Here is a 21,245-nt window from a genome sequence, read left to right as displayed (position 1 = left end):
GTCAGTTACTTTGCCGTCAGAGTGGAATTAGTTGAGTATCGTGAAAAGAAGTACACGAACAAGGACTGATGTGTCACTCGTCATTAATGATTAATGCGCAGTATTGATCGCCTGTGTTTTGGGAATTAGGGCCTCTGTTTGAGTAAGAGCTCAGTGTGAGTGGTGTCAAGTCAATGTTGTATGTTTTCTGCCTGGATTTCTAACATCCTGCTCGAGTTTTTTTAGGGAGTTTTTTTCAGTGTCAGATCGACCTATGATTGGATGTTTAATTCTCGATAAGGACTTCAGAGATCTCGGTCTGACTTTCATGCAGTTATCAAACTCTTTGTCGTCCGCAGACCACAAACCATGAAACTGTTGCTGCCCTTCATTCTCCTGACAGTCGGACTGTCTGCTGGTAAGAAAGTGTTATGGTCCTCAATGTCTTCAGTTATAGATGACTCATATTAATTGTGTTGTATTAATTGTGATGAAGAGTTTAAATGGTTATGAAGAAATGTATAACAAAACAAACAAAACAAAAAAAGTTCGTCCCATATTTGTTGTTGAATATTTTTGAGAGTATCAGGATTATTATGTAATACATCTGAACTCATGTCGGTGGTGGAGGAAGCATTAAGATATTTTACATTCCACTACAAGTAAAAGTCCTGCATTTTATTATCCTGACCTCATGAGTATTATCAGCAGAATGTATTTAAAAGTATAGTTTCAAAAGTAAAAAATACTCATTCTGCACTTAAAAGGGTCCCTGTTATTGTTTTAATATTAAATATTATGTTTTGGTATTCATTTTACTTTATTTGTTATATATATATTAGAGTGAGGAACCTGTTTAGTAACTATTGCCGTGTGAGGGTTGGTATACTATAGTGTAAACGACAAAAACAATTCTCCAAAACACAATCATATATTTTCAATCTTGTGTATTTTGTCTGTAGTAGGATTATTATGTTACACATGTTACCAGTAATAGTAACAGAAGTAGTAGTATAAGTGGTTATAGTAACCGTGGTGTACCGAGTTGCTGTTGAATGCTGTTTCTGGTCTCTGGTCTCACAAACCAGCAGCATCTTGGTCCAAAGGTTATATGTATGCAGGCTCGTGCCCAAATGTTGCAGCTGGTACCAGTGAGCTGCACTCCCGTTCAAACCTGAACTCAATAGATCGAGATACAGTCCTGCCAGATGCCTTTTATTTAGTTTTATTGTTCTGTTGTTACAGAAGGCTACCGAAGTCCCCTGAATGACTTCCAGCGCTCAGAGGGCAGAGAGCTGGTTCCCACCTCCTGGAACTCAGCTCGAGTGTTGTTGTTACCGGGTCTGAACTTGGAGGACTGTGCCACCCGCTGCTCTCAGTCTCTGGACTGCAGGTATCCAACCTCTACTTTAACACAGCAGGTTGTCAGCATTACTAGGCAACCTTGTTCTTCCAGCAAGCCCATCATTAGAATAAGGGTTCTTAGTTCTTCTATATGACTTAATTATCTAAGGCATTCATGTTGTGTTAGACCTTTAATTTTGATGGCTCACCGTGAAGTGAATCAAAGGACACGTCTGGTAATATTTTATGTTTTTTCTTATTGTTAAAAAAACAAAACCAATAATGAATTGATCATACTAACATGTGTCTGTGAAGCCAAAGACTGATGTAGTTTATTCATTGGGCCATTAAGTGCTTTGTTGTTGTCCAAAAACTATTAAAATAATCAATGAGCCACACTGTTGCACTACATAATAATAATAATAATAATAATAATAATAATAATACATCGAATTTATATAGCACTTTTCAAAACACACAAAGACGCTTTACATAAGGCATAGACATACAGAACAAAACTAAATAGAAATACAAAGAGCAAACAAATAAACAAACAGAACATTTCAGGTAAAAAAAACTGGAGAAGCTCAGAGGAATGAGTCATATAGTGGAGGGTAGAGTGCAGGGGTTAGCAGGTGAAGGCGAGTTTGAAGAGTGACGGAGTCTAGGGTTTTCACAGATGATGGCCAACGCTGTGAACATGGGAGCCTTGTTGTAATAACCAAGAACTTTGTCCAATCAAATTTCGGTTCACACATTGACAACCCAACAGATCTTTTTATTTAGGAAGGGATTTTTGCGAAATTATAAACACTGTAATTTCTATACCTTGTTGTAAGTTTGTATCCCTCAATATCCCTCAACACCAGAGCGTTCAACTACGAGACGCGTCCAACTGTTTCCTGTAAACATCTGCCCTGGGTGGGTGACGGGAGCAACGCAGAGGTGAAGAGGAACGTGAACTGTGACCTTTATGAGAAGAAAGGTAAGACTCAATGTGTGACGTAACAGACATCAATGTGAGGAATCAATGCTGGAGTTGTTTGATTGCTGCGTTTCTATTATGAAGTCTATGTCAGACAGTGCATCGTGGGTAAAGGAGAAGACTACAGAGGGAAAGTTTTCACCACAAGAAGCGATCTCACCTGCCAACAGTGGTGGTCCAAGTTTCCTCATGATCACAGGTGAGACATTCATCTGGTGGATCTTAGTAGAGGCTCCTGTCTCTGATGCAGCGTAAACAGACACATCAGGTTTACAGTGGCTGGACAGTAATGAGGTCAACTGACATCAAGGGAGTTAACATCCATACTGGGTGAACAGTGAAGGACTCATAGCCTTTTGTAAAGATAATCATCAAATAAACAGACAAGCAAAACAAGACATGTTTTATACAACATTTTTTGTAACTGTTTAAATGTTAAATCTCTTGCTAAAACTAGAATTACAACCAGTATGCCTCCACCAACCAGTCGTGTTGCAGTTTACATCACTTCATCATTTTATTCCACGAGACATTTGTATGAAAGTGTTGTAATTAGCATATACATTCTTGAGTTATGGCCAAATATGTGTTTTATGAGGTCACAGTGATCTTGATCACCAAGATCTAATCAGTTTAACCTTGAGTCCAGGTGGATGTTGGTCTTTTAGGGCATCGTTTAGCTTTTTAGGCCCAAATATTCTGCTCTTATCTACCTTGTTTCCAACAGCAGGTGGCAGATGCTTTGGTATGTCATTGTGTGTTTTTAGCTTATGATAGAATTTTTCTGCTGCCACCTGGCCAAAAGATAAATTGATAAAGCTTTAAGTTTGTGAATGTTAACACCCTCAAATCAAAGCTGCAAGTCCACACTTAAACATGTGACATTTCCAATATAACAATGAAACAAATGTGACACTATAACATTTTGACTGCACTGTATGCTAACTCACTGTGAAACTCTCCCACCTGTTCATGTCAGGTGGACTCCCACAGCTACCAACGGTCTGGAGTTGAACTACTGCAGGAATCCAGACGGGGATCGCATTGGTCCCTGGTGCTACACCACCGACCCGGAGCACCGTTATGAAAGCTGCAACATCCCCCAGTGCAAAGATGGTACAGCCAATACATTTCCATATATGCTCGATACAAAGTGTGCAGTGGAACTCTTCATTTGTGGGTCTCAAAAACAACAAAAAACAACAAAAAAAGGAAATTAAGACAATACTCTGAAAAAGTACACATAGTTTTGTATTCATTAATTTTAGTTTTTAAAGAAAGATGAGGGAAATTGTGTTGCATCGTTGTGTAGAGTTTATTTTATTTGTAGTTTATTTCTTAATAAATTACAGCACACAAATTCATTCAAACCCGAGGAAATACTCACTAACTTCTTAACTCCTTTGATGATTAATATATTTTCATGTAATTTTCAGCTACACAGATAATATAATTTCACATTGTTTGCATGTTCAGCTGACCTGCTGACTGCTGCACACTGACGAAATGATTATTACTTTGGTAAAAGAAGGTTGTAATTGCAAAGTGCACCAATAGAACACCATTCTCCCATAATTAGCACAAAATAACATTGTCTTTTCTAGGAACCTTCCTAACAAATAACAATTCTATCAGTTCCTTTAAAAGGAATTATTTGGATATTATGGAACCTAAAATACAATGTTTCTGGGTGGGTGATGTTTTATTTCTCTGTCACTCCTCTGACCTTTGTTTTCAGAGGTATGTATCACATGTAATGGAGAGGACTACCGAGGGCAGGTTGACCACACTGTGAGTGGCAGAGAATGTCAGAGATGGGACCAGCAGTACCCTCACCAACACATCTACCAGCCTGAAAAGTACTCAGTATTCATAACTACTTTGCCCGATTAGTTGATCATATAACTTGGTGTGTTCTAAACTGTTTCAGTCCTTTGTTTTATTATTGTGGGCAAAAATAATATTTCTGTACTTTTCAGATACCCTGATAAGAGTTTAGATGACAACTATTGCCGTAACCCCGACGCCTCCCCGGTGCCCTGGTGTTACACTACAGACACTGAGGTGGAGAGGGAGAACTGTGAGATCAGCAAGTGCAGTAAGATGTTGCTTTTTGAAAAATAATAACTTGATTAGAAATGCTCATGATAAGATGAAAGATGGAACGATTAGTTGATTCATTGATTTGTCAATGACAAGAAAAATAATCAGATTCATCTTTTTTTTCTATCTACAAAAGGCATTTATCTCAATTTTGTGATGGATCAAATGATTAATTAATTAATTAATTGAGAAAGTATGATTTATATAAAATAATCCCGAAATAAGATATAAATGTAAAGTTGTCTTGTTTCTTCTGTTTTGTTGTTGCCATTAGTTTCCTCCGGCATAATCAAGGAGACATGAACTAAATGAAGTTGATTCCTGCGGTTAGGAGACACAGTTAAATTAGAGATTCTCATTAAGTCGCTGTAATTAAATTTAGAAAAATCACCGTTTTGGTGTTTGTGCAAATTACTTCCCGAATTGTGTGACATTTCACAATTGCCCCAATGATTCATTTTGATTTAAGAGTAAATGCGGCTAGAATTTATCAAAGATTCAAGCCCTGCATTGTCCAACAGGATTTTAGGTTAATTAAAGATTAAGTACAATGTTTTTAAACTTACAATTAAGTTATTTGTTTTTACTGTGGTATATACTGTAGTTTCCATTAGGATTAGTGGGAGTGGGAGTTTCCATTAGGATTAGTGGGAGTGGTAGAAGTGCAATTTATTTGACTAAACTTTAAAGGTATGATAAAATGTGAAAGGTATTTTGTACTTTTGCAACGTGGTTTGTTTAATATAAAATTATACATTCTAAATGAATCCTTTTTAGACAGTATTCTTTCCTCTGGTCTGAGTCTAACTATTTTGCAGTTGGGGATACGTGCAATGTAATGAATGACATGCCAAGGCAGTCAAAAGCTAAACCTTTAACTTCAGAAGATGAATCAATAAATAAACCCAACCAGGGCATTGGTGTTTATTGGTGTTCTCTCCAGAATTTCAACACAGTTGTGCAAGATGACACTGGCAGCGTTGGCATTTCCACTGAGGACAGAGTTCACTGGGGCAAAATCTATAAGATAGCACCATCTAGTGGTGCAGGCAGCGTAGTAAAAAATAAAAACACTGCGCCAAATCAATTCTCATTCCCATCACAGATTAACAAAAAGATAATAACAAAACATCCATTTTTATTTTTGTGTTTTTATAAGAAGAGAAATAATTCATATTTAAGTTCAACCTTTTTCTTTCATCCAGTGCATTTATTCAATATTTTCGTATCTGCAAATCAGAAAATAATATGTAAGAATCCTTACTTTAAGTCTGGCAAATAATTTCCTGGTTTTAAAAATGAGCTGCCATAGAATAACTAAATAGTTGATCTTTACATCAAGTTATTGACATTTCAGGAATCTAAGCTAAATATATACATTTATTTAAACTTTCAAGCTTCTCAACGTTACAAAAGAAAATTAGATTGATTTTTATCCTGAATTGATGATCATTGAAAAGAAGATTGTTGAATCAGATTCATTAAAGTTCTCCAAGACATAGAAACAGACAGCTAAATACTGTACTTGGAATAATAATGTGTTATTATTACTAGTCTACCTTAATAAACAGCATCTATTATTTATAATATGAATATGCAAATTATGCTTGTTTCAAAAGCAGACTTCAAGTTCCCACATCACACTTGTGTAAGTTACATATTGAAACATGATTGGCTTTCAATGATTGGCAAGCTGTGATGTCACAAAATCCATCTACACATCTTTAAGCACAGAGAAACGTTCCTCCTTCAGCAGATGGCTTTGCCTTCTAGTGTCCAACTCCGCACACACATCCTTTTGGAGTGAAGGGAGGGGCTTGAATATTTTCACTTAAACGCTTAGAGTTAAACAGATGCTGGAGTTTGTTGGTCATTCTGTCATCACATTGAGTGTACTGGAAAAAAGAAAGATAGACAAAAAAGAATAATACTTTTTATTTGGACTTTAATTACACAGGACTAAAATCACAAAAACAGTCTCATCCTCCTAACTTCACCTCAGTGCAGCCCAGAAGTGACCTTTATAACTCTTTTATTTCCTCTTCAACTTGCTCTTTTCCTCCAGCTGAGGTGCGGGTGGAGAAACGCCAGCGCTCCAGCTTCACGACTAACTGTTTCCGCAGCCGCGGGGAGGATTACCGCGGTAAAGTCAACGAGACAACATCAGGTATCCCCTGTCAGCGGTGGGATGCCCAACAACCTCATGAGCATCCCTTCTACCCAAACACATACGAATGCAAGTAAGAAGAAGTTTAACATACAGCATGATAGAGATGGGAGATATAAAAGTACTTTGGGGTTATTTTCTGTACTTTTTTTAAGTGCTGTATTTACTCTATTTGATGCAATTACAGTGACATTTCTTGCAATCTTATTTCCCTGCTGACAGTTGACAGAAGATGATAAATGGTCAGCAACTACAGATTAAGGTGCCGGTACCACATTGAGTGGCAATGTGGATGTGAAGTGAATATTAAGCGTATTTGTAATGTGGTAATCATTTGTTATCTTGTATTCAGTGAGCCACTTGGAACACCTCAGCTCTACTTAAACAGGCTTAGGAGATACAGTGAAGTCTGACTGTGTTACAGGTCACTTAATGCATTAGTGATGAGACAGTGGGCATTATTATTGTAATGCCTCTATATTTTTAAATAGAAAAATAAATCGCAATGTTAGCGCTCAATATCTTCCAGGAAGTGATGTTTATAATGCCTAAATGACCTAGTACCAGACTATTACAGAGATAAACATGGTGTAGTAGCCAATACAAATGCATGATATTGTTCTAAATCTAAAGGTAGAGCTTACCAGGTTAGGTAAGCTGTTCTCGTGCCTATTCTTCATGCTTTAATTTTATGTAATATACTTTGTTTTATAGAGTTTATAACTTTGTTTGTTTGGTGTGTGATATTTAAGTGATTATATGTATTACATGTGCTGTGTGTAGGTTTTTTATGGCAGAATAAAACCTAAAACAAGCCGTTTGACTGTGTGCAACGTCTCATCCAGGGGTTTGGAGGAGAACTACTGCCGTAACCCAGATGGGTCGGAGGCTCCCTGGTGCTTCACATCTGTGCCAGAGATGAGGACTGCTCTCTGCTTACAGATCAAACGCTGTGCAGATGACATAGAGGCTGAAGGTATGATTTCTTATTCAGATTTGAGCAAAAAGATGAATTCAGTTTCAGCTTCCTGTCAAGTGTAATGATAAAGATGATGTTGTAAAGGCCCCAAGACTGTGTGGATATTTACATGAGACATGCAGGACTTCAATGCATGAGTATAGAAACACTGAGGTCATGAGTCCAAGTTTTCTCCAATGTAACCCAAGAATATCTGGACCAGGAACTGATAATAGTCTTTATTTTTGTTTAAAGTACTGGGATTTATCAAATTGTATTTATTAGTAATTATATGTATCTGTATTTTATTTCCCAACGTTAAAGCAACACTCACAATGTAAAATGTATATTTCTTACCAATAAAATGCTCCCTTGGTCAATTTAATACAAAAAGAGGTTCCACTACGACCGCCTTAGTTTCTATCACCAACAGCTTTGGATGGCTAATATTAGCAGATTTGAGCTAATTTCTTCCTGAACAATCGATACATTATGATTTGCATTTACCATTATCATGTTATCGTCACTTGTGGCTCCTGAAGAGTTACACCTTTTCTCTTTGAGGTTTAAATGCAATTTGGAAGAACACATTTCTGGTGGAGAAATACAGAATCCTTTATTCATTTAAATATATTATTGTACCTGATCAGTGTAAATAATGCCCACAAAGTTGTATAATGTAACTCCCTCAGTGTTACTAAACGCCCCAGATTCCCCCCACATCTATGTAGAATATAACCTCAACCTCTATGATCCTGCATTAGAATGAGAGAGTGTCACTGTTGTAGCCCTTTTTCTTTCTTTTTTCATTTTGTGCAATAACTCATCAAGGAAAGTTTCATAATAATAATTTCTTCAGATTGCTATCACGAAAATGGAAAAAACTACAGAGGAATCGTGCGCAAAACTCGTAAGGGGATCACCTGCCAGAAATGGAACGTCAACACACCTCACCGGACCAAGTACGGCGACCATTTAAGTGTTACAAAAACAGATGAATTTTTATCCAAGATGAAAACATCTATGACTCTAAACAAAGAAGGCAACGGGTCCTGCTTGTTGCCTTCATGTTAATGCTGTGTCCAAAATCCAAAATGCATAATACTTTAAAGCATGTGTTTAGTATGTTGTGTATTCACACTAGAAAACTGACCAGATTAGGTACACTTTACGCCTTGAACAGTCCATATGCATGCACCCTAAAAACCTCTAATTTCCAATCCCACAATTCACAATTCAATGCACGGAAATGAGGGAGCACCTCACAGCTGGAATAATCAAAACTAATTATTGATGTTGGTGAAACAGCTGCAGGAAAACTTCACAGATCAACAATTAAGTGACATCAGGACATTTAGTGTATAATGTATACAGTTAGTATATAAAGTAGTATTTATTACTTGAAAAAAAATCGGTATGATTTTCCAGGATAAACCCAAGGACGCATCCTGAGGCCAACCTGACAGAGAACTACTGTCGTAACCCAGATGGGGACCAGCACGGACCCTGGTGCTACACCACCGACCCCAAAACTGAGTTTGACTACTGCGCCATCAAACAGTGTGGTACAAAACTCTGCTTTTTTTCGTGTATTTCAACATCCTCCGAGTATCTCGATGCACTATGTGGAGACAACTCAAACTGAGCTTCTGTCTTCTGACTTTAACGATTCATCTGTTTCTGGTTGTGTTTAAACAGCTGGAGAGAAAGTATCCATGACTGAACCAGTGGGTTAGTTTCTGAATGAATTTAAAGCAGTATTTTGCAACACGCCTTGTTGTCTGTTTTCTTTACGATAATAAGTCACTCTTTTGTGAACACAGAGAAAGTGGAGTTCAGTGAGTGTGGGAAAAGAGAGGACCGCGTCCAGAGGTCGAGGATGCGTATCGTGGGTGGGATTCCTGGGAACTCGCCGTGGACAGTGAGCCTCAGAGACAGGTGAGTCTGCAAGCTGACGTGTTTGAGCCGGACATGGAAATGTAAAATATACTCAGCTGTGCTTTATGTGACCTCTGACCTCTTGTGTGCAGGAAAGGAAACCATTTCTGTGGAGGATCCATGGTCAACCCCAGATGGGTGATCAGCACCAAGCAGTGTTTCTCCTCCTGGTAAAGCTTGTTTATTTAACGGTTTGTGGAGTACAGCCGGGTGTTAGCATTGCCATTGTGAACATATTAGCATTTAGCTCAAAGCCCTGCTGTGCATAACTGCAGCCTCACAGAGCTGCTAGCATGACTGCAGACTCTTGTTTGAAAATGTCTCTTGCACAGCCTATATTGAAGAGCTTTGTTAAATACATTCACTCCCCCTTATAGACTTAAAAGCATGAAATAAAAAGTGTTGCATTTTGCTTGTCTGCCTTTGTGCACAGCTACGTCGACCTGCCCGGATACTCGGCCATGATGGGAACACTGTATCGCGATCCTCAAGAAGGAGAGCCTGACGTGCAAACTATCCCTCTGACCAAGATCGTCTGCGGACCCTCAGAGTCTCAGCTGGTCATGCTTCAACTGGAATAGTGTGTACTTTCGAGTGCCCTCCAGCACACACACACACACACACGCACGCACACACTCACACACAATAATTTCCCTCCGCCTCTCTCTCCTTTCTGTAGCCCGGCTCAGTTTAATGAGCGTATCTCTCAGATCTGCCTCCCTCCTGAGCGCTACATTGTAGCTGAGGGGACGTCTTGTGAGATCGCAGGATGGGGTGAGACTAAAGGCAAGTATAATCCTTTGGAAATGATAACTTGACACTGACTACATGCGGTGCTTCATGCAACTACAATATGCTTCAATTGCAGTAAATGATAATAGATTACTTCCTGAGAAGTAATGTTGCATCTAAATGAGAGAACTGTTAAGACCATAGAGTAACAGATGGCATTGCTCTTTCCAGAACCATTCAACATCTGTCCACCTTCCTTTTCTCTATGTCCCTAAACATATTGGCTGCTAACTCATTCCTCCTTCTCGTTGGTTTTCAAGGGACTGGAGACGAGACTGTCCTTAATGTGGCCTACATACCAGTTCTCAGTAACAAGGAATGCAACAAATACTTTAGAGGTCGTGTTCGAGAGAATGAGATGTGCACCAGCTCTTTCCAGGGCGGGGTGGGCGCCTGTGAGGTAGGTGTCCATGAAAAGTGTGCACAGCATTAAAGCTTTATTATCCATTTTGGATTATTTTTATTTTACCCTGGAACAGCAGCAGAGTTACTTCATTCACTAGTCTCTTTTCTTTCTTTTTTTGACAACATTTTATTGGTGGAAGTGGGACAGGTATAACATTTACATATATTTACATATCGCTAGATTTAATTCACTAATTATAGACGCCAAAACTCAAGATGCTGTTGAGGAAAGACAAAAGGGACAAGAACGAAATTGTGAATGAAACCAAATAAATAGATAAACAAACCAAAGGCAAACAACAACACAAGAGAAGGAAGGACATCTTTTATTTATGCCTTTCTGTATTTATTAGGTTACAGAAGAGATGCATTGTAAGTCATATGGTATATGTCTTAACAACCAAGTCCCAATGACACACCAAAACTGACCATTTTCATTTACATTTATTGGAGTGTGTATGTCAATGAAAGGAATAGTCCGACATTGTGGAAAATACACTCAATCGTTTACTTGTTGAGAGTTCGATGAGAAGATCAATACCAATTTCTGCTAAATATGAAGCTAGAGCCAGTAGCCAGTTAGCACAGCTAATCTACCTACTAACACCTGCATGGCTAACTAATTAACACATTATATCTTATTTGCTTTTTTTTACCTCTATACTAGCTGGTTTCCCCACTTTTTATGCTAAGCTAACCGGCTGCTGGACATAGCTTTAGTGGTATAATTCTTCTCATCTAACTCTCACTAAGAAAGCGATATGCCAGTTCCCCAGGTTGTTAAAACTATTCCTTTCAATGAACAAGTCTAACATTATTTGGTGAGAATTAATACTTCAAATACTGACGGTGAAGAAGATCTTTTGATGATGAAAATCACTTAAAGTAAAGGGCATACAGCTATTTATATGTTCCTTTAAATTAAACACATTCACCATTTGGATAATGGAGGAGGACTGGACAAGTATGTGACTGCAAGATGTTTCCGGCCTCAGCAGTGACAGTCAGTCATAACAGAGACAAATAATGACTCCAGAGTGTTGTTCCTGTGTGTCTGCAGAGAGACTATGGCGGCCCTCTGGCGTGTCAGAACAGGGACTGCTGGGTACTTGAGGGTGTGATCATCCCCATGAGGCGCTGTGGACACCCGGGGCAGCCCAACATCTTCATCCGTGTCTCTGTCTACGTTGACTGGATCAAGAAGGTCATGGAGATGGCATAGAACCAGAGACTGACATCCAACAGGAACTGATCAAATCTGCTCAAGACCAGTTTTTTTACTTCACCATATACATTTTTTCCTTCTCAGATGTCTCTTTAAAACATTAAAAAATGTGAATAATACATTAATATGTATAGTCAGATTGTATTAGTTAAAACATATCATAAGAAATTATCATTCATTCATGGAGAAATTGCAAAGACATTTCTTACAGTACATGATCTACTTGAAATTATTTTCTATGTGCATTTAGATTTAGTAAATCTTCCCAACCAGACTAAATGACTTCAGATGCATTAGCCGGGGCATTTAAACAATACGCAGAAGACGTCTATATTTCCAAAACATGATCAAGTATGCTGAGATGCAAAACAATGCAGAGAAGATTCATCACATAAATGTAGTTCAGTAAAATTCTGCAAATTCCCTGTTTAGCATTTATAAGCAATACATATACATTTTAATGTAGTTGTTAGCAGATATAAAGACATTTATTGTTAATTTGTGGAGAATATTGTTCCATTCTTCTCTAATATATTTAATATTATAATATTGTGTCTTTACTATTCAGTCATTCTTTATCTGTTTATACACCAGTCTCCACTTGCTGCATGCCCGGGGGAGTTATATCCATTGACAAATACATTAATAAACAAAGCTCTTTGCAGCTACTTTTTAGTGTGTTACAAACCATTTACCAAATGTTTATATACTGCTTAGAAATGCTAAGCATTGAGACTTAAAGGGAAGTGTTGGAAATGTGTTGTAATTTATTCTCTAAGAAATAAAAGGGATGCAGAGATAACATCTAATTGTAGCCCTACAGGTTCAGAGGAGAATAACTGAGAATAAGTAGCTCCCAATAACAATTGGTGTGGGTGGTGTACTGCACACATTTTAAGGTCCTAACATCCCCTGGAAATGCACCCTTTACCACAAAACTGTACAACTCCCCCTCCTCTCCCTGGCATTGAATGGAGCTCCAAAATACCTTCTTTGCCCCCAGCCTCTAAAGAAATCCCTCCTCTGCCTGTCTTTTGATGCCTGCCCCCACCTCTAAAGACATGCCTTTGTGCCTTATGCAGAACTGTATGCGCTGCACATTCTTTCTAGTTCTATAGGAGGATTTTTGTAACCCGGTCCTGATGAGCCCACGGAATTCAGCTTAAATAAACCTCAAGATCAGAGTCCGGCCGAATCTCAGACACACCAGATTGCAGAGGGCCACTGAACTCATGCAAACCCTCTCCCCCTCTGCCGTGTCCCCCATCCTATCTGTCCCTTTGTCTTGAAAATTAGAAAATATATTTCATTTTTAGCGGAACTACTATGATTGAGTTGTAGAAGATTTAACTAATGATGCCTCCTGCTGCAGACAGCGTTGAAATGACAGGTTGACAGTTATGATTTCAGTGTCATTCGGTTCACTTTCATTTAGTAATATTAATAGTGGATGACGATCAAATTCAAATATGACTACAGTTCTCACCAACTGTTAAAGCTTAATGGTTCTGGGAATCCTGAATACATTTTTAATAAATGCTTTCACAGAAATATGCCAATAGTTTTTGGGGTGTTTTTTAAAAATGCATTTTAGGTTTGAAGGTTGAATGAGATACACATTTTTGTATCTTTGAATTCACCATGTGATTATGATTATTTTTCCAAATGTAACAGTCCGATTTCAAGGGTTATTTCATCTGTACATTTCTGAATTACATAATTTAACCTAAACTATAAATAATTCTAATAGAGCCCTGTGCTTCATCTTTGTAACTTAAAGCTTTATATTTTGGTCTCATGCCAACACGCTCACCTGACATGACTCCATGCAGCCGCCCCTGGAATGTGTACTCAGTATGGTTCAATCATGTCGGCCTGTGTTTATCAGTTTGTGCAAATTTACAAAATTACGCCTTGAAAATCACGAAAGGCAAGTTAAAAAAAAGATTGTAACCCTTCACAAAGATATTCGACATAAACTACAATGGGAATATTTAATATTAAAAAATATTACAGGTCCACCGAGAGGATGAGAAGTTTGTATTTCCTCAAATAAAGAGAGAATAACTGAAGATAACAGAAAAAAAGACTGGATAGTGTCTAATACACACTGTTTTACATGTTCTACGTAAGAAACTTAAAAGGGGAATTTGTCCTTTTACTCACAGCCTACATCTGTTCTTTTACTACTCACTTCTAATGCATGATTAAATGAACCAAACTGGGGTCAATTCGCCCCAAAAACAAACGCTCATTAGCAGACTTTCTTCTTAGAAACCCCTTTTGATGCCTTATGACTTACAGTGATATATCTGACACTGTGGGTGGGGAGAGAGAGAGAGAATGAAACTTCTGCTCGAAACAGTCTAGACAGCCTGATCTCACTAGAATTTCTACTAAACCTTTTCCTCTCGTCTGTGGGGAACTTCCCAGACCCCGGATCCCACTTTGGGAACCCCGGAACCAGACTCTACCCTCCTGTCTGATGCCCGTCTCTCTCCCTTTCCTTCTCTCAAGTGGGTGGTCCGGTGAGCTTTTCGGGGCGGGGTCCTCTGCTTCAACCCTCCCACCCTCGTTCCCTCTTGAAACATGCTTTAATAGAGAAAGTATGCAATGCATACTACTCAGCTACAACCCCCAATTACACTGCAACTGGGGTATTCGTGACTGGACGTCTGGGGGGCTCACACACATTTCCGATTAGAGGAGGAGAGAGAGAGAGAGAGAGGGAGGGAGAGAGAGAGAGAACGGGGGGGGGGGATAGAAGAGAAAGAGAGAGAGAGAGAGAGTTTACCCTTTCAATCCAACCAATGAGACTGTCGATAGGCTAAGATTTTCATAGTTGTGCAGGAGCACAAAGTGAGCAGACTGTGAGAAACTTCCAGGTAAAAACTACAAACCGTCTCAAGGTAAGTTCAACTCTCTCCGCTCTCATTGTTGCATTTGGCGCTGCCTGCATGAACAGGAGCACCCAGCCTGAACACGGAGCCTATAGCCCCAATGCATGTCTGCATGTATCTGTGTGTGTGCGTGTGTGTGTGTGTGGTGCGTGCGTGCGTGCGTGCGTGTGCGTGTGTGTTCATGGCTGGTTGCAACGGAGAGCTTTTGCACCTGTGTTCTTCGCCTTTGTCCTTCTTGGTAAAGTTTGTGCAGCTCTTCTGTTCATATATACTTCTCACCGCAAAAAAAACCCGACACATTTAGGATCGATTGCGCAAGTGATGGGAGCAGGGGGATGTCGTGTGGTGAGCGCCGACTTTACGCTTTAAAAACACCGATGGCCTCGACTGTTGTTTTTGTGGCGTTTTGCATGTGTTACTCAACCCCGAAGGCAGGAGGGTTTGAACTCACGGGCTCGCTGGCAGGAGCGCTTTACGCACCTTCCTTATTGAAGACTGTAAAAAAATAATGTGGGTTTTTTTTGTGTTTTTTTTTTTTTTTTTTTCATGGTTGCAATTGCCGCCCATATGCAAAAAAAAAAAAAAAAAAGTACATTCAGTCCCAGTCGTTGACTGCCAAACGCAGACTCGTTGAAGCAGACGGTCTGCGGCAGCCAAAGAAGCGAGGACGCTTGTTGTGTTGCTCTCAAATGTGTTTATTAGCGAAACGAAACGACGGCGTGCGTCTCGTTGGGTTTCAAGTCGTTTCAACGAGCCCGGAGATTTCTCAAATGACTCCCGACTTCCTTCTTCAGTGCGGCCGCTTTGATAGGCTGTGTTGGCAATTAGTGTTTGGCACATTCCTTACAGAGCCGTGTTGAACGACTACCGTGGGACGTTACCCGCAGCCCGGTTGGAGTTGACATGTATGGTCGCCTCTCGTAATATAAAAAAGTCAATAATATAGGGATATTACTTTTTTGGATGTTTAGCTATTATTGCAAACTGATACGTTGTTTACAGTGACATATGGTGATATTAATCATCAGACCACTAATTTGATTATGGTTCCAGTCATTTGTCATGCCTTGTATTCTCTGATTGTCAAATGCAACGAGCTGGCTTTTATTGTGTTGTGTGATGTAGGGCTGGGCAATATGGCCAACATATTCTATCCTGATGTAGTATATTTCATCTTGAAATATCTTGGCATTGTTCACTATTTTCTGACATTCTATAAATGTATCAGTATAAATGAATAACAGATTAAGACATTTGCTTGATAAATCAATTATTAAATTCTGCCACGATTTACTTAAGCCCAAGATATGTCTTGTTTTTTTGTGACCTACAGTCCAAAACCTAAATGTATTTAGTTATTTATCACATAAGACAAAAAAGCTGCCTATGCTCAAAATTGACACATTTTTCATTTTTGCTTGAAGACGTACGTAAATTATCAATTCATTATCAAAATACTTGCAGATAAATGTTTTGCCTATTGACTTATCAATGAATCAACTCAGCAATGCAGCTCTAAATTTAACTAAAGGTTGCAAACTAAGATTTGTAAATAGTTTCTCATGTTGAAGTGATTATTTCCGTTAAGATTTTGCATGGAGCCATTTTTTGTGTGTCTCAGTTGCACAAGTTTAAGAGTAAAAGTTGCTGCAGCACACCTACAACATGGACAACCTCATTGAGAAATACCTGCCAGAGGGCAGATGGAAAGGCAGCATAGAGCAGATGCAGATTTTGCATGGCAGATTGAGTTGTGAATATCTGTGCTACTTTTAGTCGCTGGACACCACTCTCATGTTTCCCTGCGTCTGCCAGACTGTATTTCGATGAACTTGGTGCCAAGGCTTATGTATAAGCAGTTCCCACGCTTGTGGAAAAAAATCCTGTGTGATTCTGAATTATTATTTTCAATGATTTTAAGCACTGATTGAAACTCACTGTGGTAATTGTGCAAAAAAAGAACATTTGAAGTGGTCTATTTTTTCTCGTTATGCTGAATTCTTCAAAGATGATTTTTGCCACTTTTCTTTACTCACATCTGCAGCTCCTGATACTCAGGTCTTCTCCTCTTTAAGCCTGTGAGGCCGCTCCTCCAGGCTTTGATGCCCACACTCTTTAAAGCAGGTGGACAGACACAGGCATGAGTAACAGTGGGACCAAAGAGCCGTCTCCCGAGCTGAGCACTTCCCAGTCACCTCCTGAACCTCAGCGCCGGGGGAGGGGTCGGCCACGGAAACAGCTGCAGGTAGGACATCCTTCTTTAAGACATCAATTTGATCAGCTCTCTCTTGGACATTAAATCCATAAGTATCTCAATTCTAAAGTAATTCTGAAAAACAGAGCTATTTGTTTCTTTTGTCTATGTCTCCTTGCTTCTGATGCAAATTAATGTTTTCCACTGGTTAGTTATGGCTGTACATGTGATGTATCTCTACAGGAGCCTGTTGGACCACCGACCCCAAAGCGACCGAGAGGACGTCCAAAAGGCAGCAAGAACAAAGGCCCAAAAACTGCACTGAAGGTTGAATCTGTTCAGAGTGCCTGAGATGTTAATAAATGGATTGTTATTCAACCTTCAATTTCCTTGTTGCACTATAGTAATACAATTTACATTGCCAATCAGAACGTTTTCAACACCCAATATATTATGTATATATATATTTGTTAAATCACAATATTTGTAATGAATTTATTGTAAATATTATAAGACAGAAATAATCGGATCTGAGACTTCTCAATTTAGTCGAAACAACCTTTATCGCTATGACTCCAGAAAAATAAACCAGTAACAGACAACATATGTCTACATGTGATCTGTCTCTATGATCTTTTTGGGTTTATCTTTTCGGTGCATCTCTATTAGATGTGCCAGTGCATCTAAGAGTTTCCCATGTAGTACCTATTGAGTTTATATCTTTTGTAGGACAATATAAAACAGCTAAATCTTCTCTTCAAGTTTAAGTTTGAGATTTTTCAGAGGCAGTTTTTATCAGGAGGAAAGATTGTTGTACTGACCCTGCTGGCAGTTTTCCAGTTTGCCTGTATGTTTTTAGCATGTGGTTGATGAATAATACTGTGAATCAACCAGTCTTTTTACAAAACAGAAAATCACTTATTTTCTCTATTTTGATTTTCCCACAATTGTTAGAGAAACAATTCTTGCGAGGCAACAGAACTTGTTCAACTGGTAACATCAAAGCAGAGCAGCACATGTGTACGAGCCTGTAATAAGTCATGACAATGACAAAAATACATTGTTTGTCTCTTCACATTTGTGAAAATGTAACAGTCAGATATAAAAGCAAAATATGCCATACATATGTGTACTCAGATGTTGATATTTTCCAATTGTAATGGTTTGAAATCACCCCTATATTTATTCAGATAGAAACACTGATGTAAGTGCAATATTTCATTGAATTAACAGCTCTGCAGGCACAGCACATGATGACATTTCATGGGAGAAAATATGTTTATGTCCTTGTTAATCACGAAAGAGTGTTGTGTTGTTGCAGTGTGGTTCCTTCTGCTGCCAAAGTCCACAATCTTTGTTAGAAATTAGAACAAAAGTACTGTTAAAATGTGAAACCTCCTCTGAGCCATTCATCTGTTCTTTTTCAGAAAGTAGAACCTGTTGGGGAGAGACGACCTCGTGGGCGACCAAGGAAATGGGTATGGAGCAATAGTTGACAGTTAGAGACATAACGTTGTCCAAAGCATCCAAGGTGTCTCCTGGAGCTGCACAGTCCTTGAGGGCGCCTTTACCGCCATGTTTAATTCATTCTGTTTCCTCTCTTTCCACAGCCCCAGAAAGTAGTTAAAGTAGCGGAAGAGCAACAGGTGAGGAAAACCCAATCCTTAAAAGGCTGTAGGGTGTTTGAGTTTTGTTTTGACAGAGCACTTTAAACCCCCAGGTTCCCTTGACTGAACATGTATTGTGAGATTTAGTTCGTTAAATTGCTTATAGAACATTTGTTGGAAGACCTTGTCTCAAACAAACTGAGCAGCTACCTGTTGCAGAATCTTTAAAAGCATTACATCCTCAGAGCCTCAAAGTACATTCGCTCTTCAATGTAATAGATTTGACACATTATTTTCTACCTTTTCTTTTTTTTTTTATTAGTCACTAATTAGTTATTGGTTATCATCAAACTGAAGCTCAAGTCACTTTGAGAGTTCGTGACAATGGAGAGAAGCAAGCTCTGCTTCAGTTGAACAGAAATCTCAGTTTGTGTCACACATTTTACCTTTTGACTAAGGGTTAGTCACATCTGTGATGAGGGGAAAGCAGAGCTGATCTCATTTAACTATTTATGAATATCTTATGCTGAAGCACATAGCTTATGTTCAGCAAACCTAAACCACATTCAAAAGCCCTTTGACCCCATTGTTGTGGTGCTGGATCCTACAAACCATGTTCTTCTGAATTTCTATACTTTATACACTCAGTTATTGGATATATCTATCCAACAGGGATGCAGAGGTGTTTCTAATAAGACAAGAATCACGGGGAGAGGATAATGAGAGAATCCTAGTGCATGTATTATCAGACACATATAAAACTGCTAATAGTGCTGTTGCTTTGGCACACTTGACGTAAATAGCAAAACAACCAATACACGTATTCCTTGTACTTTATGTGAATTGACTGCATGAGGATATGACGAGTTCTTGGTAAAGCACAGATGGCAGTGCTGACTTCCACAGATACACCTCCATACATCCTTTCGAAACAACCAGTTTTGGTGAATGTACGCTGTGTTTCTGAGAAACGTTGGTTCTTGTAGCCACCGTGTTTATTTTTCAAAAGGAAAACATTTCACAACAGTTGTCACCAAGGCGGGCAGTTTTCTTGATGCCCCTCGTCTGCCTTATCGCATCCTCTCCTCTGAGCAGTTTGTCAAAGATGCTTCAAGAACTGAAACCGTTGAGACCGACTCCCTTTCTCAGACACACGCACGCAAAGGGGAAGAATGAGTCAATGTAGAGAGGGGAAACCTGATCTAACTGTTCTCTTCTTCTGTCTTCTTGGTTTCCTGACATAACTGTCGTCTTCCTCACATTTATAGGTCTGACAGCTGGACCTACTTCCCTGCACGCAATCACTCAATGAATTTGTAACACTCATTCTTGTTTTCTTGCGCTCCTTCTAGTATTGATGTATTACCTTGCACGTAATGAGTCACTAGATAGTTGCAATAACAGACAAAGTGAGAGTGTTTCTTGGTCTCCTGCTGTTCCAGGACTCTTCAGACGAGGCCGAGGAAGGTCCCTCGCAGCTTAAGCCTTCGACATCTCAGGTTCCAACACAGGAGGAAGGGGAGTAGATAGGATGCTGCTCTACCTACCTCAAGGTTTGGCCTCCAACAAACAGGGGTACTGTCTGACTCCTATCTGTGATGGGGATTCAGGAATACATACACACACACACAAATCATTGCAGACAGTGGTTTCTTCTCTCTATCTGGTACTGTATCCTGGTTTTTATTGGTTCACGCTAAGAACATGGCTTTTGGTGAGGGAATAGTTTGACATTTCGTGAAATAGATCTATTCCCTAATATTAAGCTACTGTCAGCAGCTGGTTAGCTTAGCTTAGCATAAAAAATTGAAACATCTATTCTGGCGTCATCCAAAGGTTACAAAATCTAACTACCAGCACCTCTAAATCTCTGTAATGACCCGGTTATATCTCATTTGTTTGATCTGTACACAAATCAAAAGTGTACGGCTCAAACTTGTTTTTATAAAGACTTTTATTGTCATCATGTGCCTTTTCGAGTTTCAGACTGTTTCCAGTTTGTATACTACGCATTGTTCAATCTTCTCATCTAACTCAAGGCAAAAATGCCAAGAAGTATATTTCCAAAAATGCTTACCTACTGCTTCAAGGATGCCTGCTTTCCCGAACCTCTGTGTGTGTGTGTGTGTGTGCGTGTGTGTGTGTGTGTGTGTGGGAGGGGTGTGGGGGGGGTGTGGGTGTGTGTGTGTGTGTGTGTGTGTGTGTGGGGGGGGGGGGGGGGGGGGGGGGGGGCTTGCGGGTTGAAATGAGAAGGGGGTTTAAGAAAAAAGGAACCAACCTGAACCGTTTTATTGAAACATGTTTCGAAAACAAAGTGTCATGAATCCTCATATGAAATGGGAGCAAAAGGTGACATTTTTAGCAATGTTACAATATAAACACGGTGTGCTGAAGTCATTATTATAAAAGTAGAAATGAAAGGTTTTATTCCAAAATCAAATATCCAATTTGGTAGAGTAAACACCAATTGTCAATGTAAGCAAAGAGTTCAGTTTGGATTAATAACCTCAATGATTTTAGTTTTCCTTCGAACCAGCAGCAAGAAAAAAGCACCCAAAGGTTTGAATGGATATCTCATTTTTTGGAAAGAAACCCCTCATTCATACTTTGCTGAAACTTAAATTTACCATACTCAGGATTTTACTATT

The 21,245-nt window shown here is 39.1% G+C and overlaps 2 protein-coding genes across 7 annotated transcripts; both read left to right on the top strand.

Annotated features, from left to right (window-relative positions):
- Nucleotides 1–43: 43 nt before the first annotated feature.
- Nucleotides 44–11,913, top strand: mst1 (macrophage stimulating 1). Its single transcript, XM_034532776.1, has 19 exons — nucleotides 44–155; nucleotides 339–397; nucleotides 1,225–1,372; nucleotides 2,193–2,308; nucleotides 2,393–2,507; nucleotides 3,288–3,424; nucleotides 4,047–4,167; nucleotides 4,288–4,406; nucleotides 6,477–6,651; nucleotides 7,424–7,554; nucleotides 8,396–8,498; nucleotides 8,965–9,101; nucleotides 9,235–9,267; nucleotides 9,360–9,474; nucleotides 9,567–9,644; nucleotides 9,908–10,054; nucleotides 10,154–10,260; nucleotides 10,527–10,666; nucleotides 11,732–11,913. Exons 2-19 carry the CDS (start codon nucleotides 349–351, stop codon nucleotides 11,891–11,893), a joined length of 2,133 nt encoding a protein of 710 aa, XP_034388667.1. The 5' UTR covers nucleotides 44–155; nucleotides 339–348; the 3' UTR covers nucleotides 11,894–11,913.
- A 2,742-nt stretch (nucleotides 11,914–14,655) lies between these two features.
- LOC117731236 (high mobility group protein HMGI-C-like) lies at nucleotides 14,656–20,779 on the top strand. Of its 6 annotated transcripts, none has more exons than XM_034533453.1 (6): nucleotides 14,656–14,805; nucleotides 16,918–17,041; nucleotides 17,234–17,317; nucleotides 18,418–18,468; nucleotides 18,601–18,636; nucleotides 20,040–20,779. In XM_034533453.1, the coding sequence occupies exons 2-6, from the start codon at nucleotides 16,937–16,939 to the stop codon at nucleotides 20,121–20,123; spliced, it is 360 nt and encodes a 119-aa protein (XP_034389344.1). In that variant the 5' UTR covers nucleotides 14,656–14,805; nucleotides 16,918–16,936; the 3' UTR covers nucleotides 20,124–20,779. The 6 variants fall into 6 exon arrangements, with proteins under 6 accessions (XP_034389344.1, XP_034389343.1, XP_034389340.1 ...); XM_034533452.1 differs by having other exon boundaries at nucleotides 16,872–17,041; XM_034533449.1 differs by having other exon boundaries at nucleotides 16,841–17,041.
- Nucleotides 20,780–21,245: the final 466 nt, after the last annotated feature.

This window comes from Cyclopterus lumpus, chromosome 5 (assembly GCF_009769545.1).
Source record: "Cyclopterus lumpus isolate fCycLum1 chromosome 5, fCycLum1.pri, whole genome shotgun sequence".
NCBI lineage: Eukaryota > Metazoa > Chordata > Actinopteri > Perciformes > Cyclopteridae > Cyclopterus > Cyclopterus lumpus.
The sequence above is the reverse complement of the archived record's forward strand: the minus strand, read 5'-3'. Positions and strand labels throughout refer to the sequence as shown.

Bases quoted from the DNA above. Each gene is read 5' to 3' on its own strand.
- mst1 (XM_034532776.1), top strand. From the start codon at position 349: ATGAAACTGTTGCTGCCCTTCATTCTCCTGACAGTCGGACTGTCTGCT. The intron at 9,268-9,359 runs GTTAGTTTCTGA...TTGTGAACACAG, and splicing joins ATCCATGACTGAACCAGTGG to AGAAAGTGGAGTTCAGTGAG. The intron at 10,261-10,526 runs GCAAGTATAATC...TTGGTTTTCAAG, and splicing joins AGGATGGGGTGAGACTAAAG to GGACTGGAGACGAGACTGTC.
- LOC117731236 (XM_034533453.1), top strand. From the start codon at position 16,937: ATGAGTAACAGTGGGACCAAAGAGCCGTCTCCCGAGCTGAGCACTTCC. The intron at 17,042-17,233 runs GTAGGACATCCT...GTATCTCTACAG, and splicing joins GGCCACGGAAACAGCTGCAG to GAGCCTGTTGGACCACCGAC. The intron at 18,469-18,600 runs GTATGGAGCAAT...CTCTTTCCACAG, and splicing joins GTGGGCGACCAAGGAAATGG to CCCCAGAAAGTAGTTAAAGT.